Source organism: Anabrus simplex, chromosome 6 (assembly GCF_040414725.1).
Source record: "Anabrus simplex isolate iqAnaSimp1 chromosome 6, ASM4041472v1, whole genome shotgun sequence".
Taxonomy (NCBI): Eukaryota; Metazoa; Arthropoda; class Insecta; order Orthoptera; family Tettigoniidae; genus Anabrus; species Anabrus simplex.
The window spans coordinates 40,369,766-40,397,090 of NC_090270.1; the positions used below are offsets into that span (position 1 = coordinate 40,369,766).

Sequence of the window (27,325 nt, forward strand, 5' to 3'; positions counted from 1 at the left end):
GGATCCAACAGTTGTCTCAGACAACTGCCGCCGCTGTTCCAGAACTACAGAGAGCATACAGCACGTCATCTCTGGTTGCCCACACTTGGCCAACACCGATTATAAGCACCGACATGATCAGGTAGCAAAAATCATTCACCTGAAACTTTCTGTAAAATGTGGATTTCTTCAGTCATCAACTGCATATTGGAAATATACACCTCCACCCATTCTCGAAAACTCTTCATATAAACTACTATGGGACCGAGTTGTCATAACCGATGTTACGCTCAGCAACAATAGGCCAGATATTATTCTAATCGATAAATCGAAAAGATCCGCATCCCTTATAGAAATTGCTTGTCCAAATACCTCCAATCTGCAAATAACAATAGCCACAAAGATATCAAAATACACAGAACTGGCAATAGAAATACAACGCCTGTGGAAACTAGAGTCAGTCACCACAGTTCCAATAGTAATATCATGTACCGGTGTTATTCCTAAATGCTTGCACAACTTTCTGGCCGCATTAAACCTGCATCATCACACATACGTAGAATTACAGAAAGCCACCCTCCACATTGTGAGAAAGTTCCTAGGAACGACTTTTCCTCTGACTCACGCCAAACAGCATGAAGTTTGCAACGCCCCTAATAAGTATGAGTAAATGACGATGGTCATAGGAACGAGCGCTTACAAATAAATTTCCAGCAGAGCAAAAATAAGAAAAGACAGTAAAACATACCCAAGGAAATAGACAAGAGGAAGCATGTAGGGAGCAGGAGCCTACCCATTTAAAGAGAGAGGACGGGATCAGGAAATTGCTTAGCAAACACACCAATAAATGACACCAGAAATATTCAAAAAATTTAAAATAAAATATAATAAATAAATCTTTTTACACTACAATTTAAACCTTTGGATAAAATTTAACTAACTTGAGAAAGGTATTGAACTTACAATTAGCACCCAACATTTAGGGTAAAATAAATATTCAGAAAACCAACGAATAATATAAGTAGAAGGAAATTCATTTCTAATAAATAAAATCATTATTTTCTTTACAAACAACCATTTTTATATACCTATATACTGATGCATCAGGAAAACTATGTAGGTACCATGGTACGCACATGTTTGACGTATTCTAAAATTAAATGAAATTTTAACATTTAAGTCCGAAAGGGGAGAAAGGTGTTAGCAAATCGAGGACTGTGACAGCACCCGGTAGAAGTAAATGGCCCACACCAAACGCGGATACGAAGGCAGCACCACGGAACGTGACAGTCAAATCAAGCCACGATTACGAACATGTTACAATCACAAGCTCACACGGCACCGTTTAAAAGAAAAATATCCCAAGTTACAATTAATTTTCAATCACCAAACCTTGGTAAACAAACGTAAACATGAGCCACAGTAACATCAGGAAAAGCACGAACAGATCACTTAGCATAACCCAGAACACAATATAGAACCAACAGATTCAGAAGAAAAAAAAATCAATACAACGAATAATTTTATGGAGTATAACACACGATACAGTCATCGCGGCAGACACAATGCACACACCCTTCACACCAATAATGTTACATAACTGTCAGGCACGAGGAGATAATAACAACAATACCCACACGAAAAGATAAGATAAGAAACCATCCTATTCTCCAGGGGTGTCCAGCCCTCGACCTACTAAACGTTACTTGTATTGTTGAAACTGATAACTTTTGTACGATATTACACCAACAATGGAGTGATATTTAATTTAAAGCCCTCAAAGGGAAAGAATATAACTAAACCAGACTCAACTCAAGTATTCACCAAGAAAATTAAGCATAATTCAATTTACCAAGGTGACTAATAATAATAATAATAATAATGTAAAAAAAAAGATTAAAGAAAATTATAGAGAGAAATGTAGGTGCAGTGTTAGGTCAAAATACGGGCACAGGATAGCCAAAACATGCGACAAGCAACACAATTCGCACAAGGAGACAAGCAGAAACACGAATGTACGCCAAAAATACAACACGTAAGAAAACGATAAAATGCCACAGAATAAAGAAAAGCGGCACACGCATACGGGCATTACAAGGAAAATCACAAGCAAAAACACCGAAAGGTAAAGCCCGAGCGAAGAGAATGACAAATTTAAAACAAGGACACGATAAAAATTTTATTATCTTAGCACAAGGATGGCCTACCGTTATATACCGCACGTACACTTGGAGCAGAACACGGCATCACAAAACTTAGATGTCCACAGTGTTCATATTTCACACCAATTCGAATAGAACACACACACACAGTAAAATAATATTAATAGCAATGATACGTTAAAATACGTACAAGCAAGCCTTATGCCAAGATAACTCACCTCGTAGTTCGACCTAACATAATCACTCCACAAGTATAAATAAACTACCTATATAATTACATATTTACAAATTAACACACATATTATACACCAAAACAAAATACTTAAACTCCCATCACTCGATGTGGTTTTTTGTTTATCATCCAACACCAGTTGGAGTACACATCGTTCTGGTAACAGTCTCCGCAGCCATCATTGCTACAACCAGCCTCCAAGACTTCCTGCGCAAAATGCCGCGCTTCCGAGTTCGCCGCTAGGCGCGACACATGGAAGACTAGATACGCGCCCTGGCGAGCAACAGTCACATCACACTCTTCAGTGCTACATTCAATCTGATAGATAGCGTAGCAGTCCCCGTAGCTGGCCTACAGTGCAATTACACGTTTAGAAACTACACACGTAGAGTAACCATACAACGGAAAGATCATCTCTCCTCGTATAGGCAGAGCAGGTACTTAGTAGCCAAACGTCCAAGGTGCTAGGGCAGATATAATCCAAGTTCACGAAATACGAAGTCTTTCTTAATTTATACTTCAAATATAGTCGAACTCCAGCCTCATATGAACGTGGTAATATAATAGTTCAACACAGTTACTAGGCTGGGAACCCAAGGTCATTAGCAGAGAATAAGAATTACAAGTGTCAAAAATAGACACAATTTAAATAAATGTCCAATAACCGTAGATTGTCTAAGGTATATGATTCAATAAGAGTTTCTATTTTAATAACGCCACAAGTTCCAGGCCGCAGTTCCAGTAATACTGAAGAACAGATTCCCAAAACGGGGACATAGGAAGTCTGAAGTTGTTTGTATTTATTGTATAAATGTATATGCTGTAATTATTTCTGTTGTAAATATTTGTACATATATGTACCTGTAGTTTCATAATCAAGAGGGTGACTCCTTGCTTTGGCCGAGTCAGCCCATTATGTTACCGGCACAAGCCGAGCCTTCCTAAATAATAATAATAATAATAATAATGTTATTGTTTTTCATCCCGCTAACTACTTCTGACAGTTTCTGGAGATGCTGAGGTGCGAGAATTTTGTCCCACAGGAGTTCTTTCCAGTAAATCTACCGGCATGAGGCTGACGTATTTGACCACTGGACTGAGTTGAACCTGCCAAGTTGGGGTCAGAAGGCCAGTGCCTCAACTCTCTGAGCTACACAACTCAACCTGGCTATGCTTAGTGACTGCCCACGGATGCCATATATCATTTTCTGTTATTTTGTTTACCGGTATTATAAAACCAAACCAAACCCCATGGCACTACAGTCCTTGAAGGACCTTGGCCTACCAAGGGACTGCTGCTCAGCCCGAAGGCCTGCAGATTAAGAGGTGTCATGTGGTCAGCGCAATGGATCCTCTCGGCCGCTATTCTTGGCTTTCTAGATCGGGGCCGCTATCTCACCGTCAGATAGCTCCTCAATTCTAATCACATAGGCTGAGTGAACTTCGAACCAGCCCTCAGGTCCAGGTAAAAATCCCTGGCCTGGCCAGGAATCGAACCAGGGGCCTCCAGGTAAGAAGCAGGCATGCTATCCCTACATAGCGGAGCCAGCTTTACTGGTGTTATGCAAAATAGTAAATTGCATCTTTTAAAATTATTTTGCATATAATTTGGACCCCAAATTAATATTGTTTTTTAAAAATTTGCACCTCGACTGAAGTCGTTGGCATAATATATCAAAGTTCTTACAGGACACCAAAAGTGTCATTAGAGTTTGATACATTTTAGCCATATAATGAAACACAACAACTATATAAAGCCAAAAAGAAAAACATTTTAATGCAAAAACATTCGTTGCTCAACCACTGAAGGTTCTTGAGGTTCAAAACATTCAAAGAAAAATTTGTTGTTCAAAGCTTCTGTGCAACACTCTGATTGGAAAGGACAGCACTGGCAAACCTTTTAATTAAGAAATAGTGCCAGTATTTGCCTGGTATGGAAATGGAAAACTATCTTCAGGGCTGTCGACAGTGAGGTTCATACACACCATCTCCTGACTGAAAGCTGACAGCTACATGGCACAAACCACACAGCCAACTTGCTCAGTTATAATACTGTATCTATCGAGTGATTAGGTATTGACATCATGATCATAACCATGGCATTTCCAGATTTACATGGAATCTGAACAATAAGGATATGACTTTTCATTCAAAACTTCTGCATGCCCTGGCTGCGATTCAAACTGTAGCTATCTTGATGAGGAGCCAATGATGATGCCACTTGGCTATCATGCTCCCCTTCCTAAATATATCTTCAATCTAAATGAAATTTCAGAGAAATCAAACTTTTTATTTGACCTTTTAATTCCGTAGTAATCATGTCTCAGATAAAAAGAATTCTTTCTTTTATAATCTCTTTAAATTCCCCTCTCAGCAGCAGCCTCTTTCCTCATCCTTCAGCCCCACCTTAGACACCCCTTCTCTCCTTCTCCCCTCCCTCCCCCTTTCCCCTCCCCACCCTTCTTTTCCCCCTCCCCTCCTCTCCCTATCTACTCCTTCGTTTTTTCATTGCCTGCTTCCTACAGCAAGCCAGTGCTTGTTCCCTATCCACTCCTTTGTTTAAATGGCCTGCCTGCTTCCTACAGCAAATCAGTGCTGGTTCTACATCAGACATTAGAGGCGAGTCTCATAAATAATTTTTCTCCTTTTTAATTTCTTTTCTGTATACGGTATTTATTCATTCCTAATTCTGGCTATCATTTCCAGATTTTGCCTGAGGTCCTAAGTCAACCTAAAAACATCATATTATGACAAGAAGATCAAAACTATAATTTTTGTTATTATACATATTTTAATGTCTTAATTATTCCTGCAACAGTGTCTTTGTCTGATATACATATGTTTTAGTTATCACATAATCTGTTTAATTTTTATTTGGGTGAAGATGGCCACTAAGTGGCTGAAACTAGTCCCAAGACTGATGTAATACAGTGTTCTCCCTAGGACCTTTTTATTGGGCCCTACTGTTTTTACAGACCGCTTGGCTAACATAATCTAGATATATGTTTTAGTTACATAACATTAATACATATTTGAGTCATTGTGTGCTCCAAATTAAAATATAAATACTGTAAAATTGATTATTTAAATGATAAAACTTCATTACTGTCAGCATAACTGCATCAATAACATCGGAGTTTAAATGTTTAGCTTGACTCGCACGTAGTTTTGTGCACGAGCAGAGTCTGGAATCGCATCCGAGCACTCGATTCCATATAATGTCACAAACCAGCATGGCACTCCAAAATAACTGAGTGGTAAGCCTCAGTGTTTAATGATTATGAATGCGCAGCAGAATACTAGAAGTTAAAAACACTCCGTTATGCCTTGTTCGTGATGATAACACTAAAATAGGCCAATTTTGCAAGAAATATTTAGCTGTCTGGTATCATTGTGAATGCCCTCTATGGATCATTGGTAGAGTGTCGGCCTCCAATTTCCAAGATAGCGGGTTCAAACCAGCACGGGTAGTCAAATTTTTGAGGGGGTACAAATTCCAGTCAACATTCCATGTCGTACGGCAACAGCATGTGAAAAATCTCTGGTGATACATTTGGTGTTTACCTGACAAAGTTCATTAAAACTCAGTCATAGACGCCCAAGAGAGATTCGGCTTACTCTAGTAGGCCCAGAGTAAAATGGAACGTTGAAATTGACGAGCAAGCAGCCAGATGGCATCAAATTAGAATGTTTGCACATGGTAGATGATGCCATAGGATTATTATTATTATTATTATTATTATTATTATTATTATTATTATTATTATTATTATTATTATTATTATTATTATTAATGCCCTGAGGGGAATAAATTGAAATTTTATCATATTCATATTTTACGCAGTTTTTCCTGCCTGGCTACTCATTCTTGCCACTCGGCTGACGAACATTTCTGGGGAGAAGACTGTAATATCATTTATTGTATTGAAGAGGTGGATCCTCTTGTCAATTTATTTCTTATATGTGCAATGTAACATTATGTTTATAATATTACATTTAGAGAAATTGAAATCTGAATATGGAGAAAGAAAAGTAATGAATCAAATTCCTACCTTGGAGAACAGCTGCTTACTGATGTATAAGCATTATTGAACAGCAAGCTCTTCTTAGCCAGGGCATCTAAGTTCGGAGTTTGGCAGATTTTATTTCTGTATGCTCCCATTTCAAAACCTCCATCGTCAGCTGCAAAAAGTTAACATACATCTTCATTATTGACTATTATGCCTTTCAGCGGCAATGTGCACACCATGCCCCTGTGAAACAAGGTACCATCCCTACTTCTGCCTAGTGTGGATGTGAAGGGGGGAGGCTCAATCTGAACAGTGCCTCAAATGAAGCCAGTGAGAGCAGCTGCTGCAATAGAATCAACATACAGTATCAAGAATCTTCAATAACTTTCAACAAAAACTGGAATGACTCTTTTCCAAACCATAATAACGCCAATAGTTACCTATGGACTTAGCATAATGTGGAGCACTTTTACATTTAGAGACCTATTAACACTAGACTAAATTAAGGCCCGCTTTATGAAAAGAGTGTTGGGAGCAGGAATAACAGCAACATCAAGACTGACTTACTTTATGACCAGCTGTAGTACCTGTTGTTGACAAGACAATAATATAGCAAGTGCAAAGGTATCTTACTCCCCAGCTACCTTCCCTCAATATTCAGGCAAGCTGTTTTGCTCAGGCAGCAGTAATCCCATCTACCGAAGATGAGTGGTAGGCCTAGCAGCAGAAACAAATCACATCACAACAAACAATGGTCAGTGCAATGTTATTGTTGATCACTTTTATAAGCTTTCGATATTCTAGGCATTCACATAGAGTTTTCTTCTGACTCTGTAATATTAGGGCATCTAATGTAAAGGAAGTCTTTCCTACTTTCATGACTCCCTCTTCTCTTATACTTCAAGCGATTGTTCCTTTACAATTTTTTCTCATTTTTCCCTCTTCTCTTATACTTCAAGTGATCATTCCTTTACAATTTTTTCTCATTTTCCCCTCTTCTCTTATACTTCAAGCGATCGTTCCTTTACAATTTTTTCTCATTTTTTCCTCTTCTCTTATACTTCAAGTGATCATTCCTTTACAATTTTTTCTCATTTTTCCCTCTTCTCTTATACTTCAAGCGATCGTTCCTTTACAATTTTTTTCTCATTTTTTCCTCTTCTCTTATACTTCAAGCGATCGTTCCTTTACAATTTTTTCTCATTTTTCCCTCTTCTCTTATACTTCAAGCGATTGTTCCTTTACAATTTTTTCTCATTTTTCCCCTCTTCTCTTATACTTCAAGCGATCGTTCCTTTACAACTTTTTCTCATTTTTCCCTCTTCTTTTATACTTCAAGCGATCATTCCTTTACAATTTTTTTCTTTTCCCTCTTCTCTTATACTTCAAGTGATCGTTCCTTTACAATTTTTCTCATTTTTCCCTCTTCTCTTATACTTCAAGCGATTGTTCCTTTACAATTTTTTCTCATTTTTCCCTCTTCTCTTATACTTCAAGCGATCGTTCCTTTACAATTTTTTCTCATTTTTCCCTCTTCTCTTATACTTCAAGCGATCGTTCCTTTACAATTTTTTCTCATTTTTCCCCTCTTGTCTTATACTTCAAGCGATCGTTCCTTTACAATTTTTTCTCATTTTTCCCTCTTCTCTTATACTTCAAGTGATTGTTCCTTTACAATTTTTTCTATATATCCCCTCAGCAGCATGGTTTCCTTCCTGGAAGCTCCTGCGTAACTAACTTGGCTATCCTCCTCCATCATGCCACGTCTGCCATCCACGCGGGCTCTCAACTTGATGTATGCTATATCGACATCGCGAAGGCCTTTGATACCGTGGATCACACCCTTCTTGTGCACAAACTTTCTGAATGGTTTAACGTGCATGGGAGACTCCTAGCTCTAATTAATAGCTTTCTGAGCGAAAGACTACAGCGCGTTGTTCTTGATGGATGCAGTTCTTCTCTCACCACCACCCTCTCTGGTGTCCCGCAGGGTAGTGTCCTTGGTCCACTTCTTTTTGCCCTGTTTATTGATGACCTTATCGATACTGTTTCCCACCTTTCATGTGAAATACTGCTACTTGCTGATGATTGTAAAATCTTCAAGCAGATCGATTCTCCTACAGATACGATCCAATTGCAAAATGCACTTGATTCACTATCAGGTTGGTGTACTACATGGCGTCTTAAACCTCATCCCTCCAAGTGTTCCACCATTTCGTTCACACTTCGTAAATCCCCCGTTCTACAACAATATCACCTACTGAACCAACCGATTGCTCTTGTTGACAATCAAAAAGACTTAGGAGTGCATTTTGACAGTAAATTGTTGTTTGTCTCGCACATAAACAGGGTTACCTCACGTGCTATGTCACTCCTTGGTTTACTGTACAGGTTTTCTGACATCACAGATGTGAATGCCCTCCGAGCATTCTACGTTTCCTGTATCTTACCTATTGTTGAATACGCCTCTCCAGTCTGGTCCATTTCTGCTTCTTCAAACCTCTGCCACCTTGACCGTGTACAATCTTTTTTCTGTGCTATCGTCAGAGCCAGGGTCCCTGCATGTCGCAATCTAAGCACTATCCAAGTGCTTGGGAAACTGAACCTCAAGACTCTTTCTGCTCGGAGGAAAGTAGCCGACCTAAAGCTGCTATACAAAGCAGTTAATGGTCTGTTTAGGTCTCCAGATTTAGCTTCCTTATTTCCCCTCCACGTCCCATCCCGTAATACCAGAATGAAGACCCTATTCCATACTCCTTACTCCCGGCTTTCTCTCACCCAAAGGTCCCTTTCGGTACGTATTCCAGCAATGTTTAATACATTATCTATCAACAACAACCTAGATCTCTTCGTAACGTTTCCTTCCTTCTGTCATGATATTTATCATATAACTTAATTTTTCTTCTTGTTCTTTCCCGTTCTGCTCCTGTATTTACTGTAAATGTATTTTTCTTTGTTAATAACGTTGTTTATGTAAATATGTATTATATATGATTGTACAGTTTTTATTGTGTATATTCGTGTCCATTGTAAGTATTTATATATCTTTCATTTTAGATTCATATCTGTTGTACATAGCTCAGATCGTTGTAATTCGGCGTTATGCTGTTGCTGATCCTGAATAAATAAATAAATAAATAAATAAATTCTCATTTTTAATAACCATCTTCACAATTTTCCTATTCGATATGACCGATGACCACACAGTTTTATGCCTTAAGTCAATCATGACAAAAACCATCGCCAGATAACACGATTGAACAATATTTCCATGTTTAACAATGCTCGGCATGGATATGGACTAAGCAATAAAAGTCTAAATTCATCAGTTCTTTTATCATGACATGTATCCTCTATAACTTTAGTTAGGTAGTACTTTTCGATAGGGCCAATAACATAGGTATTAAAAAATATTTTAGGCACCTTCCCCCAAACTACCATTTCATCCAGTATGAATAAAATTATTTATAGCCTAGACTGTTGTGCTGATTTTCATTAAATTGTGTTCACCCATTTTCTTGTGTTTAAATATCTCTGTTGTTGTAGCTAGTACGGTAAAAATGTATAAGATATAAATGATCGGAAATTTAATTCTATATAGCTTTAGTTGTTGTTTGAGTAATCAGTACATAGACTTGTTTGATGCAGCTCTCCATGCCACCCTATCCTGTGTTAACCTTTCATTTCTACATAACTATTGTATCCTACATCTGCTCTAATCTCCTTGTCACATTCATACCTTGGTCTACCCCTACCGTTCTTACCACCTACACTTCCTTCAAAAACCAACTGAACAAGTCCCGGGTGTCTTAATATGTGTCCTATCATTCTATCTCTTCATCTCATCAAATTTAGCCAAATAGATCTCCTCTCACCAATTCAATTCAGTATCTCTTCATTTGTGATTCGATCTATCCATCTCACCTTCAGCATTCTTCTGTAACACCACATTTCAAAAGCTTCTATTCTCTTTCTTTCTGAGCTAGTTATCGTCCATGTTTCACTTCCATACAATGCCACGCTCCAGATAAAAGTCTTCAGAAACATCTTTCTAATTCCTATATCAATGTTTGAAGTGAGCAAATTTCTTTTATTAAGAAAGCTCTTCCTTGCTTGTGCTAGTGTGCATTTTATGTCCTCCTTACTTCTGCCATTGTTAGTTATTTTACTACCCAAGTAACAATATTCATCTACTTCCTTTAAGACTTAATCTCATAATCTAATATTACCTGCATCACCTGCCTTTGTTCGACTGCACTCCATTACTTTTGTTTTGGACTTATTTATTTTCATCTTGTATACTCCTTATGCAAGACTTCATCCATACCATTCAGCAACTTCTCGAGATCTTCTGCAGTCTCAGTTAAAATAACAGTATCATTGGCAAATCTCAAGGTTTTGATTTCCTCTCCCTGGATTGTGATTCCCTTTCCAAATTTTTTATTTCCTTTAGTGCATGTTCTATGTAATCATTGAAAAGGAGGCAGGACAAACTGCAGCCTTGCCTCACTCTTTTCTGGATTGCTGCTTCTTTTTCAAAGCCCTCGATTCTTATCACTGCAGACTGATTTCGATATAGATTATAGATAATTCTTTGTTCTCAGTATCTGATCCCAATCATCTTCAGAATCTCAAATACCTTGGTCCAATCAACATTATCAAATGCCTTTTCTAGATCTATGAACACCATGTACGTGGGCTTGTCCTTCTTAACTCGATCCTTTAAGATCAGATGTAAAGTCAGGATTGCTTCACATGTTCCTACATTTCTTCTGAAGCCAAATTGGACTCCTCCCAACTCAGCTTCAACTTGTATTTCTATTCTTCTATAAATAGTCATGTAGTATATATATCAATACGACCATTAATAAGATAGATATTTGAGAATTAAATTTTTGGCGTTCACCTAAACTACCATTTCATGCAGTGTGAATAAAATTATTTATAGCCTAGATTGTAGTGCCTCATTCCCTGACTTCACATACCAATTCTTATTTAATACTCTTCAGCCATTTTCTGTATGTACGCGCATCGTGAGAAAATGCACGATGGAAAATTAAGAAGTGAATTTCCTTGTTGCTGTGGACATGACCGATATAGAAATACCAATCTTTTAAAATTCTGAGCAATGTACAGACGAAATCTTATTTTATATATACAGGTTAAAGAAAACTTTACCATGGAAGATATGAGGTTGAAGTTGCATTTTTCAAAATAAAAATAAAAGGATAGGATAAAACCTATCAATTATTACTTGAGAAAATGAATGCCATTTGCAGCGAGTTTTATTTAACAGATGCCATACTGACAGACGACTCGAGACAGGTCAGCTATAAACTGAGACACGTCATCATGCGATTTGCAGTGCACGGCTTCTGCCGTAAGCTATGCACCAACAAACACTACCGAAATAAGGATTGTGTAATAATCAGTGTTCCTGATATCATGAGTGGAGTATTATATTTACATGTGTATATTTCCTCTGGCTTCTTTGCTGCAATAAACATTCTGTCTAAATGAAGCCAGTGAGGGTTATTCCTAGCTCATATTCCTAGCTTCCATTAAAAATTCCATTCTGCATAGGAGGATTACAACATCCATCAAAAAAAGAACTAACCCTCAGGGGGGGAGGGGGCCACTACCCCCAACTACAGGGTATTGACCCCCCCCCCTCCCGTGAAGGGGGCCGTGCTGGAAGTACCTGGTACTGGTGTGCTATATGCGCTCCTCTGCCAGTCTTGTTAAGGAGTTTCAAATGATTATTGATTTAGCTATTGTGAGTACACTTCTGAATTTAGTAAAGAGAAAGAAGAGAAAAGGATTGAATTATAGTGTGTAGAAATGAAGTAAGACTGTATAAGAAAGTGAGACGATGATCCATAGACATCACCAGTGTTGACTTGTTAGCAACTACAAAATGACCTCCATAATGTTGTGATATGGACAGCAGGCAATGGTATGATAGGAAAAGTCAGTCTAGCAGAAGCAAGTAGCACGAGCGGTCGTGCCGTGGCGAGTGTAGCGCTCGTGAAGAGAGAAGTAGAGAGGGGAGCGGAAAGGTCAACCGGAGTGTGACTAGGAAAATGATCGGTGTGGAGCAGTTTAGGGTCGGTGTAGGAAGATGGCAAGGAAGAATAAAGAAGAGAGCAGCCAGAAGGAATGAAGGTAAAGTGAAGATAGGTCTGAAGGTGGAGTTGTTGCTTGCTTGTTGTCTTAAGGGGCCTAACATCGAAGGTCATCAGCCCAGGTGGAGTTGTTATTGGTGGTGGTCACAGTGTTGTTGGTGATTGGGGGAATAGAAGTAAATCCTGGCCCTATGAACAGTGGTAATGAGCTGGGAGGATGTTGAAGTTATAAGGAAAATAGTTAAGGAAGTAATAGAGGAGTTCTGCCCGTTTGAAAGGTTGTTGCAGGAGCAAGCTAAGGATCATGAGAAGACGAGGCAAAGGTTCCAGGAGATCGTGAAGGAAACAAGAGCAGATATGGAAAGCAGTGAAAGGGAAATCGTATCTTTGAGGGAGAGAATAAAAATCTTGGAAGAGGAGGTGAGGAATTTAAAACAGGAAACTGCAGATGCTAGCTGAGAACATAGAGAAAAATCCATATTTATTTATGGTATGAAGAAAGAGAAGACAGAATCAAAGGTGGAGATCATTTATAAATTGGTTGACATTGTGAAACATAAAATGAAAATAAACTTCAGCAAGGTAGTTATAGACAATGTTGGGAGAGTAGGCAGAAGAAGGGGGAGTAGACCAATAAAGGTGACGTTGATATCCACGGTGATGGCTGATATAGTGGTGAAGAATGCCGGGTATCTACAGAGTAATAAAATGTGGATTAAAAGGGACATAGGAAGAGATGAATACAAGAAGTACAAGATTCTAAGGAAATATCTAGTGAGAGAAAGGCTGCAAGGGTTGAGAGCGCAAATATAGGGACAGACACTAGTTGTTACCAACGGAAAATGGACACGGAGGTGATCTGTGTCTAAACTCAAGGCAATGGGAGAAGGGGTGGGAGTGTGAGTGGAAGAAAGACAGGTTCCAGAAAGAAGTTCCGGAGAAGACGGTCTTGGTTTGCAAGATGAAGCTACAGGAGGTTGTGTGTCGAGTGAGTCTAGTATAGGGACAACACCCTTGGCAAGGGTTTTTAGGGAGTGTCTTAAGGATAGTTTTAGAGAGGCAATAAGTGAGAATAAAATTATTGAGGACTCAATGAAAGATATAAGAGATATGTTGGGGAAGAGAAAGGTACAAGTGTCACCTAGCAGAGGAGTGGCCTTGAGGAAAGGAAGAAGTATGAGTCTAAAAGAGCTGTGGGGTAAGAAAGGCAATAAAGATGAGGGTGTAATAACGAGAAGTAGGAAGTTAAGTAAAGAGAGACAGTAGATGGTGTTGGTACTGATAAGTGATAAGGTATTTTATTATGGCAGGAGAGTAATTGTAATGAGGTATTATGTCTGAATGATAAGAGAGGAAGTGAAAGATGGTGAATGGATCTTGATAAGAGAGTAAGTGTAATGAAGTATTATGTACACTTCATAAGAGAACTAGTTTTGATGTGGTTGGTGATCAAGAGAAGTGAGTGGATCTCGGCAACTGAGGAATGGTAATGAGGTAGGATGTCTGACTGATAGTAATGTAAAAGTGTGGCGATTTTGGGGTTGAAGGTAAGAGAGATGAAGTAGGTGATCTGTATTTCAAGTGTAATGAAGTATTATGTATGGTTGATAAAGGAGCTAGCGTTGTGAATGGGATATTATGTCTGATTGATAGTATTATTCGAAAAGTATGGTGAGTTTGGGGTCGAAGGTAAGTGAGTTAGAAGTAGATTAATTGTATTTGAAAAGTATGGTGAGTGTGAGGTTGATGGTGGATAAGATAATCAATCAATCAATACTGATCTGCATTTAGGGCAGTCGCCCAGGTGGCAGATTCCCTATCTGTTGTTTTCCTAGCCTTTTCCTAAATGATTTCAAAGAAATTGGAAATTTATTGAACGTCTTCCTTGGTAAGTTATTCCAATCCCTAAGTCCCCTTCCTATAAATGAATATTTGCCCCAGTTTGTCCTCTTGAATTCCAACTTTATCTTCATATTGTGATCTTTCCTACTTTCATAAACGCCACTCAAACTTATTCGTCTACTAATGTCATTCCACGCCATCTCTCCGCTGACAGCTCGGAACATACCACTTAGTCAAGCAGCTCTTCTTCTTTCTCTCAATTCTTCCCAACCCAAACTTTGCAACATTTTTGTGAGCTGGAAGTAGATTAATTGTATTTGAAAAGTATGGTGAGTGTGAGGTTGATGGTGGATAAGAGTACATAATTTAATTTGGTGAGTGGTTTGATTTGAATGAGGAGTTGAGGGAAGAGTGTGATTGTTAATGGTATTTGAGAAGAAAAGTAAATGGTGTAGAGAAGAGGGATTATGAATAAGACGTGAGTGGGAGGTATGAGATTGGAAAGTATGATGTATAAGAGATGGAGTTGGCGATATGTGATTGGGAAGTTTGATGGTAATTTTATGAGATTGGCAAGTTGATGGTAATTTTATGTTATCTGTATGTTAACTGTGTTTGATATAAATAGTGAATTTAATATGTGGTGGTATATAAAGAATGATAGTATTTATTAAATAGACAAGGTTGGAAAATTTTAGTATGGTAGATGTGATGGCAAAATTCAATGTGGAGAATGGCTTGGTATTGAAATATGATGAGTCGTATTAGAGAAGTAATATAAGGATAAATTTGCAACGAGTGCAGAATGAGGTACACGTACGTGGCTGGTGATGTAACATAAGTATGGACTCAGCAAGCCAGGGTGGGTCAAGTAGAAGGTTGGTAGGAGCAATGGAATGTGCAAGGGTTTGCGTGTTTAGTCAGGAGGGACAAGAAGGTCTTTGTCATTCATAACGCCATTTATTTTATTTCAACTTTATTATGTCTTTTGATTCTATTTTATTTAAAATGCATATTCTGAAAAAATATGAATATCCAGGGGAGACGTTGGACGTGGCATGCAGGGGCTGAGGATGACTAGAGTGGTGACCCTCACTTTGGGGGTCACGTTTCCGGGGTATCCAATGGACCTCACGGCATGTCCAAGTAGAATCATGTTTCCTTTTGTATTATTATTATTATTATTATTATTATTATTATTATTATTATTATTATTATTATTATTATTATTATTATTATTATTATTATTATTATTATTATTATTATTATTATTATTATTATTATTATTATTATTATTATTATTATTATTATTATTATTATTATTATTATTATTATTTATTTATTTATTTATTTATTTATTTATTTTTTTGTTCACTTTTTCTGTTTATTTGTCCATTTATTTCACTATTGTTATTATTTGCACTAAATTTGTGCATATTGTCATGGCCTCTGGTATTACCATTAAGGGTGGAGCAGGGGCCATAAGATGTATTATATTTTATTGTATTTTGGCACTATGTAGCTTGCTTATGCTAGTATGGATTTATGGGAACTTGTATTTGGGCATGAGCCTGTTGTGTTCAACAAATAAATGTTCAGTATTCACAAACAGGAAAAGTCCTCTCGGTTTTAATTACTGCATTGATGGGGTGTAAGATCCTTTTGGGGATCATTGTAAGTATCTACGTGTTAATATAAGGAAAGATCTTCATGGAGATAATCCCTTAATTGGGATTGTAAATAAAGGGCACAGATCTCTGCACATGGTTATGAGGGGGTTTAGGGGTTCTAGTAAGGATGAAAAGGACAGGGCATATAAGTCTCTGGTAAGACCTCAACTAAAATATGGTTCCAGTGTATGGGATCCTCACCAGGATTACTTGATTCAAGAACTGGAGAAAATAAAAAAATAAAAGCAGCTTGATTTGTTCTGGACGATTTCTGACAAAAGAGCAGCATTACAAAAATGTTGCAAAGTTTGGGCTGGGAAGACTTGGGAGAAAGAAGACCAGCTGCTCGACTAAGTGCTATGTTTTACCAATATAGTTGGTAATATAAATTTACTCATTCAGAACAAATATTTTGGGTTCTATGGGAATCAACATCTTTATCATAAGTAGTATGTTCTGAGCTGTCAGCGGAGAGATGGCGTGGAATGACATTAGTAGACGAATAAGTTTGAGTGGTGTCTTTAAAAGTAAGAAAGATCACAATATGAAGATAAAGTTGGAATTCAAGAGGACAAATCGGGGCAAATATTTTTTTGTAGGAAGGAGAGTCAGGGATTGGAATAACTTACCAAGGGAGATGTTCAATAAATTTCCAGTTTCTTTGAAATCATTTAAGAAAAGGCTAGGGAAACAACAGATAGGGAATCTGCCACCTGGATGACTGCCCTAAATGCAGATCAGGATTGATTGATTGATTGATTGATTGATTGATTGATTGATTGATTGATTGATTGATTGATTGATTGATTGATTGATTGATTGATTGATTGATTGATTGATTGATTGATTGATTGATTGATTGATTGATTGATTGATTGATTGATTGATTGATTGATTGATTGATTGATTGATTGATTGATTGATTGATTGATTGATTGATTGATTGATTGATTGATTGATTGATTGATTGATTGATTGATTGATTGATTGATTGATTGATTGATTGATTGATTGATTGATTGATTGATTGATTGATTGATTGATTGATTGATTGATTGATTGATTGATTGATTGATTGATTGATTGATTGATTGATTGATTGATTGATTGATTGATTGATTGATTGATTGATTGATTGATTGATTGATTGATTGATTGATTGATTGATTGATTGATTGATTGATTGATTGATTGATTGATTGATTGATTGATTGATTGATTGATTGATTGATTGATTGATTGATTGATTGATTGATTGATTGATTGATTGATTGATTGATTGATTGATTGATTGATTGATTGATTGATTGATTGATTGATTGATTGATTGATTGATTGATTGATTGATTGATTGATTGATTGATTGATTGATTGATTGATTGATTGATTGATTGATTGATTGATTGATTGATTGATTGATTGATTGATTGATTGATTGATTGATTGATTGATTGATTGATTGATTGATTGATTGATTGATTGATTGATTGATTGATTGATTGATTGATTGATTGATTGATTGATTGATTGATTGATTGATTGATTGATTGATTGATTGATTGATTGATTGATTGATTGATTGATTGATTGATTGATTGATTGATTGATTGATTGATTGATTGATTGATTGATTGATTGATTGATTGATTGATTGATTGATTGATTGATTGATTGATTGATTGATTGATTGATTGATTGATTGATTGATTGATTGATTGATTGATTGATTGATTGATTGATTGATTGATTGATTGATTGATTGATTGATTGATTGATTGATTGATTGATTGATTGATTGATTGATTGATTGATTGATTGATTGATTGATTGATTGATTGATTGATTGATTGATTGATTGATTGATTGATTGATTGATTGATTGATTGATTGATTGATTGATTGATTGATTGATTGATTGATTGATTGATTGATTGATTGATTGATTGATTGATTGATTGATTGATTGATTGATTGATTGATTGATTGATTGATTGATTGATTGATTGATTGATTGATTGATTGATTGATTGATTGATTGATTGATTGATTGATTGATTGATTGATTGATTGATTGATTGATTGATTGATTGATTGATTGATTGATTGATTGATTGATTGATTGATTGATTGATTGATTGATTGATTGATTGATTGATTGATTGATTGATTGATTGATTGACCCTGTATAATTTTGTCCGGGATAGGTGGTGGTACCTGGATGGGCAATGTTGCCCAGTGTTGCTTCATTAATGTGACACAGGCTAGCTTATTACTGGTAATCGCTTAAAAATTTAGCGAGTGTGAAGTGTTAATGGCGCTTTAGACAAGTAATTTTGAAAAAAGCAGCTTGGTGTTACAGCATATTGAAGTGTACTGCCTTGGTGATCATTGCTTCTAGTGCTTCTGATGATGGATGGAAGGAGGAGTGGTTGATTGAAGGTTGAGAATGCTGCTATTTGAAGTGAGAACTGGTGGGGGGGTTGCGCTTGACATTACTGAGACGCTCTTGGTTTGTACTTCATTCTGCGGGGGGGGGGGAGGTCTTGGCAGAGGGGGGCATAGGGGAGTTATGATCTTGAAGGGACTTGGTTTATGTTGGGGCAGATCTGGGTGTGGAGAGAATGTTTAATAACATGAGTTGGATGAGACTATTGGTGTCTGTGTGGGTGGGAGGGATTACAACAAATGAATTTCTGTAAGATCAAAGAATTTCCACAAGGAAATTTTATTTAAATATATATCCACCTATTCAATAGTATACAACTTCTTCTTCTTCTTTTTATTCTTCTCCTGCTTCTGCCGCTTTTCCAAAATATGTGGGGTCACGGGTACGAACTGTATTGCACATGTGGATTTGGCCCTGTTTTACAGCCAGTTGCCCTTCCTGATGCCAACCCTTTATGGAAGGATGTAATCACTATTGCGTGTATCTGTGGTGGTTGATAGCATGGTGTTTTGTCTGAATATAAAGAGAAAATTGTTGGGACGAGAACAAACACCCAGTCCCCAAGTCAGAAGAATTAATTAGATGTGATTAAATCCCCAAACCGGCCGGAAATCGAACCCGGGACCCTCTGAACCGAAGCCCTCAACTCTGACCATTCAGCCAATGTGTCGGACTCAATAGTACACAACTATTTAGTTATAATAAATAGTCAATATAATCTCAAATGAGGACATGTTTCAGTCCTTGTATGAACCATCGTCAACTAATTAAAAGAGTATAATGGCATTTAAATCAAAACTAAAACATGAAGATACGTCATTTAAAAACTCCAACCCCATTGCGCAAAGCCCCAAAGGACCATGGCCTAACAAGCAACCACTGTTCAGTCTGAAGGTTTGCAGATTACGAGGTGTCGTGTGGTCAGCACAATGAATCTTCATTGCCGTTATTCTTGGTTTTCTAGATTGGGGCCACCATCTCACCGTCAGATAGCTCCTCAATTGTAATCATGTAGGCTAAGCGGACCTCGAAACAGCCCTCAGATCCAGGTAAAAATCCTTGACATGGCTGGGAATCAAACCTAGGACCTCTAGGTAAGAGGCAGGCATGCTACCCCTACACTGCAGAGTCAGCACGTCATTAAAAAAAAGTTTTATATTGCTGTTTGCATATAAAAAGGATAAAAATCAACTAATTCCTTTTAGTGTTCCTTGAAAAGCAAAATAAATAAAGTACAAAGACAGTTAAATTAAAAATTAAACACACGGACATCTTTAGAGCATCTTACAAAATTCTTGCTGATTAGCATCTAAAAATAGGATAAAAATGATGCTTTTGGTGTTCAATAAAAAGCAGTAGAATCAATAGTGAAGAAATCAAAACTAAAATGTTCCTTTGTTAGGGCCTCTTTGAGGAAGGAAGATAATTGCTTACTTTTATAAATTTGTTTGGATTTCGAACAACAATCATTATAATTGTTCCAGATTGAAGTACAGATCTTTGATGGACTCCAAAAACTGATTGGAAATGGAGGCAAAATTCCTGCTGGGCAATGAACCGCACTTGTGACATCCTGATACAGAATTTGGCCCTATCATATATAGACTTCTGGGACCCGATGGGTGCTGAGTACTCTCTAGATAAGCTCAAGTGATAAGTTACTGCACCAAAAATTTTCTTCAACTCTAGGCAGGCCAGATATAGAAGTATGGTCTTCCTACCTACCTACCTACCTACCTTTCATTTCGTACCCTGAAAGCGTACGGCGGGCCTCCTAGAGGTTGATGCCCTCTCTTGGGCCAGGAATTGTGTTGCGGTGATTTGAGATGCAGAGGAGGATGAGAGGTGAGAGGCGTGGCCTATAAAAGGAACTGTCCCGGCATTTGCCTTAGTCATGAGAATGGAAAACCATTCTCATGACAGCCGTCGGTGGGACCAGCCCACCACCCCACGAACGCAGAGCTCTGCTTCAAGCCACAGCTGCTAGGTGTTGGTCTTCTTCTTCTCCTTCTTCATCTACTACTACATCTACTACTGCTGCTGTTGCTGCTCTTACTACTACTAAAATATATTCATTCTGTCCCTGGAGGTGACGGTGGGCCTCCTAAATGTTAATGCCGTCTCTCAGGCCAGCGAGATGTGATACGGTGAAGGAGATGTTCGGAGAAGATGAGGGAGTTGTCGGCCATGGCTTATACTAGGAACCGTCCTGGCATTCGCCTTAGTGCAGGAGAATGGAAAACCATTCTCAGGACATTACAAGTAATAAATCTCATTGTAGACCATATTGGACATCAGATATGAACATTAAAACAAGAATAATAGTTAACACCACCTTTCCAATACTTATCTTTCCTTATATTCAGGAAATAAACATTACAACAGGCGTTGTAAGATGGAACATGTTTTGCGTAACAGTCGTAAGCATCATCAGCCGAAAATAAATCTTAGCCTAAAGTTAGGTCAGGGCCCTGAACCTAGTGTCCTTAACATACATGGCACCCTAAGAATCAACATTTATATTTAGAAAATGAAAATAGGCTTAACTAGTGTGAAAAAACATAGAATGTTACAACATGGTTAAGAGAAAAAACACAACCGAGTTGAGACAGAGGATAAGAACAGAAAGTACAATATAGAGCTGGTAGTGAAATAATTAAAATCTTTAGGATATCATTGTTACCAGTCAGTCAATCAGAATGTTCAAACATAAAAACAAGAGTGAAAATATATAAGAGTGTTCATCATGGCTGAGTTAGAAAAAACACGTAATCGTGTTGCCAGAGGTTAAAAACATAAGGTACAACACAGAGCTGGCAGTGTAATAATCAAACTCATGGCTGCCAGTCAGTTAATAAGAATGTTCATACATAACAAAACATGATGGTTATATTCTTTTAAGTGAAGAAATAATTAAATCCCACTCTTGTATAGATACGTGAGAACGGGCGAGAGAAATCATATATTGTAGCAGACATGGAGTAGTAACACTTCAAACAGGATTGATCACGCCTGAAGCCGCTTCATTTTTGCTGGGAGTTCAAGACCAAAACTGAAAAAAATAAGATGCCAAGTGCATGAAATGAAATCTCTTATGTTGGATGAGCGTTGACCGGAGACATTAGCCATTCAAGGGGGTTTGTTAAATTTATGCCCGTTGCTGCATGTGTGGTATCTGTGTGCTTGCCTAGGCGTTTTGGTCTTGAACTCCCAGCAAAAATGAAGCGGCTTCAGGCGTGATCAATCCTGTTTGAAGTGTTACTACTCCATGTCTGCTACAATATATAATTTCTCTCGCCCATTCTCACGTATCTATACAAGAGTGGGATTTAATTATTTCTTTACTTAAAAGAATATAACCATCATGTTTTGTTATGTATGAACATTTTTATTAACTGACTGGCAGCCATGAGTTTGATTATTACACTGCCAGCTCTGTGTTGTACCTTATGTTTTTAACCTCTGGCAACACGATTACGTGTTTTTTCTAACTCAGCCATGATGAACACTCTTATATATTTTCACTCTTGTTTTTATGTTTGAACATTCTGATTGACTGATTGGTAACAATGATATCCTAATGATTTTAATTATTTCACTACCAGCTCTGTATTATACTTTATGTTCTTATCCTCTGTCTCAACTCGGTTGTGTTTTTTCTCTTAGCCATGTTGTAACATTCTATGTTTTTTCACACTAGTTAAGCCTATTTTCATTTTCTAAATATAAATGTTGATTCTTAGGGTGCCATGTATGTTAAGGACACTAGGTTCAGGGCCCTGACCTAACTTTAGGCTAAGATTTATTTTCGGCTGATGATGCTTACGACTGTTAAGCGAAACATGTCCCATCTTACAACCCCTGTTGTAATGTTTATTTCCTAAATATAAGGAAAGATAAGTATTGGAAAGGTGGTGTTAACTATTATTCTTGTTTTAATGTTCATTCTCAGGACAGCCGATGGTGGAAACCAGCCCTCTCCCTCTCCCGAATGCGGAGGCGAACAGCCAAGGCAGAACTGTGTCCACGCATCCTCTGCTCGGTTACTTAGTTGGCGTGCAGAGTGGTTGGACCACAGACAAGCCGTGGCCACTTGTAGGCCAAAGCCTACTCTGCACCCACTGACCTCTTGGTCTTCTCTCTATGCTTTTCTATGAACAGGCGGGCTGTATGGATCGCATACATTGTGCTTAAGCTCTTGGCAAAGCCGCACTGGTTTGGAGAGATCTGGAGAATGTTACATAAGCTACTGTCTTGAATTTGCTCAAGATTTTCAATGAATGGCAGAGTATGCAAATTGAGCAGTAGACATTTCATATTTTATACTACACAGTACATAATATTTTTCTTTTTGCATTTTTTGAAGTGTCAGATCCCTTGCATTTTTTCTCTACGATTAGTGTTATATAGAGCATGGTTGCCTAGTTGTACTTCTTCTTTAAACATTAATCATCACCACGCATTTTAAAAAAATCTTTGCTATCTGCAGTTTCAGATTCTGATAATGAACAGTTAAACAAATTTCAAACGAAAATTAACTCCAATCTTACAGTGAACAATCAATCAATCGAACAATAAGTTTGGTAAGTGCAATGGTCGTCGCTGTATCCACTGATATTCATAATAGTAGTTAATGGGCGTAACATTAATAAGATTATTCTCAGTGGGACGTGGTGTTGTTCTTGGTGGTGTGCAAAATGTTACTATTTTTATTACTTATTTTATTATTATTGTTACGTCCGCCTCCTTAGCGTAACGGTTAGTGTTATTAACTGCCATCCTCGGGGGCCCGGGTTCGATTTCCAGTACTGCCAGAAACTTAAGAATGGCAGGAGGGCTGGTATGTGGTTGGAATGGTATATGCAGCTCACCTCCATTGGGGGTGTTCCTGAGAAAAGCTCGGGATGAGGACACGAGTTTTTTATTATTGTTGTTATTATTATTATTATTATTAAAATATGATTCTCCCAAATTCTTCATTATAATGAGAATGAGCCATTACTGTTTCACAGAAAACATAAGTGAAGTCGCACTTTCTTCCTGTGGAATATATAATAAAATAGTAACATAAAGTGTTCTGTTTCAACTATAGAAAGTACTCGTGAAGCTACAGGCCCTGCTGTACACTTCTTCATCTTATTCACTTTTCCCACGCCTGTGGGGTCGCGGGTGCGAACTGTGACTCCCATGTGGACGTGGCCCTGTTTTACAGCCAGATGCAAGTGATGCAATAGCGACGCCATCTTCAGGTACTAACATCGCCATGACAGACAGCTAACAGTTAGTGCATCTCTATGGTCGTAATATTGAAAGATGCATTCTGACAGTTCTTAGAAGGAGGTCTGTTTACTGCTTACCTAGGTGGGAAGAAGGGAGTAGGCGGTATGGTTGCCATGGAAACGTAGGTGTGCCCACTGGGGTTGTCATGGAGATAAGCCTGCTAGCCAGGTCGAGTTGCTTGGAGTTCCCAAACCTCTCGCTTCTGAGCGGCCTGAACGAACAAGTGAGCCGGAAACAAGGGGAAGACAAACGGAATGTGGCAACACCATGCAATAGCACATGGAATGCTCCTGCTTCCAGTCCTATCTGTCAGAAAGCTTCTTTAAATATTACGGGTATAGTTTCCAGCGTGACAACACGTCGGTTAGGTGTCGTTTAATTTATTTCTGCGAATTCTACAAGTATACGGCGAAAATAAATCAAATCTTTTGAGAAAACTGTGGTGCAAAGAAGTGCGAAAATGTTGTCTTTCGCGACATATGCACAATAAATACCTTCAAAGTTATCGAATATGCATTCGAGATGATACAGCAGCTTGTCAGAATTCCAAAATCACTCATACCGAGCATCAAAAGGCTAATCTGGAGCATCTCAAAGTTACGGCGGTCGAGTGTCGTTAGGCCAGTTCCGAGCATATCTACTATCGCAGTGGTCGAACTATTTCAAACCCATGGTACTTTATTTCGACAGTAACCATCACGTGATAGCCTACTAATTCTATGTCACACTAGCGGCCGTGATCCCGACACGGCCTCGTTCGAATTTCTGACGTGAAAATGTATTTCATTTCGGGCCGGCCCTAGGCGTGTAGGCCTACTCCATCACAAAACGTGACACTATTTTGCAATGCTCCCTCGACTCCGTAGACCCTATCTATCTATTATGATAACGCCATTGCAATTATATCGTTGCAAAGGAAGAAGATTGACGTGTGGCCTCCCGAGAGTCCTGGCGCAGGTCTTTTGAGTTGACACTTTTTAGACGACCTGCGCGTCTGTGCAGACGGGGCCTACCGACGATGAATTCTAAATGAAGACAGCACAGACATTCAGCCCCAAGCCAAGGAATTAACCAATGAAAGTTAAAATCCCCGACCCGGCCGGGATTCAAACCCGGGCCCCCTTGGACCAAAAGTTTGCACGCTAACCATTTAGTCATGGAGTCGGACAGATCGTTGCAAAGAAGAATAAATTCATAAACTACACTTTGACACAAATATAGTCGTACATATTCTGTGACGTCACCCATCCAAACAAGATGGCCGCCAAATAAGACACCATTTAGCGTTACCGCGCTCGGCGACAGTCGTTATAACTTCGAAAGCATCAGTCCGATTTCGAAAAACAAAGTGTCGTTTGGAAGCCTAAATAATACCCTACAACCAAAATAATTTCAGCTGGTGAAGCCGTTAGCGACGGACGTCTCTTTGAAAGAAATAATTAAATTTTCAAAGCAAAGCAAGCGAAAACGTCCGATTACTTCACCATTGATAAGACGACTATAAATGAACAAAATTAGACCGAAAACAGCTCTGCAGGACCAAAATGGAGTGCTTAGCGATCAAAAGAAGTAACTTACAGATATAACATTTGCTAAATTACATTCATGTTATCGCTAAACTTTATGTCTCATACCGTACTTTTCACGCCATTACCTTGTAGCCTATTCAATAAATGTTTGTTAAAATACCGTAACGTAAGTATAAATATGTAAATAAATGAATACATGCATGAATAAAGAAAATATTAATGTACGATGAAATTATTAAAAGGAATGACGCTATAAAAATATTTTATTTTGAACTTTTTCATGCCTTTAAAATTAACATGTCGGAATGATACTGCCTCCGCCGATTTTTTGAGTTGTACTTCTATTGAACTGAACCGTCGAGTAGTTCTCGTAATTTAGGATCTCTGGGTGCCACAACATTACCTATCTCAAGACAGAGAGTCATACTCATATTTCGTCACGTTTTTATCGTTCGGATTCCATATAATAATAAAAAAACCTGATACACGAAGTCGTCGAACGAGTAGAACTGTATAAAAATGCAAACTTGTTTTCCAACTTAAATTTTCTCGTTATGTTATTTCGTTGCAGATATGAAAATGTGTGTAAATAGACGCTACTATTATAATGTGATTCTTAACTTAAACGTCGAAAATGGATTCCTACCTAATTTTAACTAGCCTAGTATCAGTTGCTTCAATTGTAAAGAATTCCGAGTAAGTTAGGCACCGGTAGCCTACTCTTTCGGGAATTCAAAACTGTTTGAGACAACCGCTCTTTAAGGAGAAAGAATTCCATTCTGATCTCAATAACCCCCGTCAGTATAACTATTTTAAGCCACCGAGCGAGGTGGCCGTGCGCTTAAGGGTGCGCAGCAATGAGTTTGCGTTCGGGAGATTGTAGGTTCGAACCACACCGTCGACGGCAAATGTTGGGGCTGTAACTTAATTAAGACCACGGTCGCGCTTCCTTTCCACTCCTAGCCCTCTCCCACTACATCGTCGCCATAAGACCTCTCTATGTCGGTACGACGTAAAGCAAATTTATAATAATAATAATAATAATAATAATAATAATAATAATAATAATAATAATAATAATAATAATGATGATGAACTTTAGTAGTAGTCGGTATAGCCCAATTAACAGTTCAGAATAAACGTCACTGATCGCGCCTATGGTGGGGTAAGGAGGAAGCACAAAAGACGCAGGTACGCATGGATAATTTTACGGATTTTACGATGCCCAGTTTACACGAACCGCCGACCAGCGCACCGAACTACAGCTAGAGTTTCAATCTATACAGACGATTAGTAATATTGAGTTTACTGGTGTAGCTTCTTTGGATAGGCCTATGTGTTTCATTTGGTAGGCTATCAGATTCGAACAGGTAGCGAACTCGGTCTGATAAATTGACAAAAGCGGTGATGAGATCCGTCGTTCACCAAAGACAGTTGTCCCAAGTCAGTAGACGAATGAGGACTGTACTGATGTTTCTTTCTTGGTTTTTAATACTGGAGTGCATCAACCGGTCACCTATGCGTCGTATCAGTTGGATCGTGAGTTCGTTGCCCTCACAATACAAGCCAGTCGTTAAAACGGTACTGCCTTTACTTTCACTTATATGGACCAAATTAAACAATACCATAAAGTTGCAATCTTACCAAGAATGAGAAGTGCATTCTGTATCTTTTTGCTTGTTTGGTGAGATTCTGCAATAAACATCATACAGCCCACTACTATGGTGAACAGGACTCCCATTATGGACACTTAGCTTCACTTCAATACTCGCGACATGTGCTGCACAAAGAGGATGTGCTACACCTATAACGAAAGATCTTGCTCAAAGAGGATATAATAGGATAGAGATGAAACTCAGTAATAAATTCCGGTGGCTACCAAGATGGCGGACTAGCAGTTACTTGAATCCGAGTTCAGATAGCGCCGAATACTTCCAACATTGACACATTCAGGTCGCGCTCCCTTCCTCTTCCCCACCCACTATACTACAGTCCCCCAACCCCCGGGATGATAGCATCTTTCCTATTTTCATTCTCAAAACATAATTCT

At 38.1% G+C, this 27,325-nt stretch overlaps 1 protein-coding gene across 1 annotated transcript in view; it reads right to left on the reverse strand.

Annotated features, from left to right (window-relative positions):
• Positions 1-27,084, reverse strand: part of Sgsh (N-sulfoglucosamine sulfohydrolase) — a 77,863-nt gene extending 50,779 nt beyond the window's left edge. Inside the window, exons 1-2 of the mRNA XM_067148992.2 lie at positions 26,920-27,084; positions 6,426-6,555 (exon numbers count right to left, since the gene is read on the reverse strand). Of these exons, the coding sequence (XP_067005093.2) occupies positions 6,426-6,555; positions 26,920-27,016 (227 nt within the window). The 5' untranslated portion in view covers positions 27,017-27,084. The remainder of the gene's footprint in view (positions 1-6,425; positions 6,556-26,919) is intronic.
• Positions 27,085-27,325: the final 241 nt, after the last annotated feature.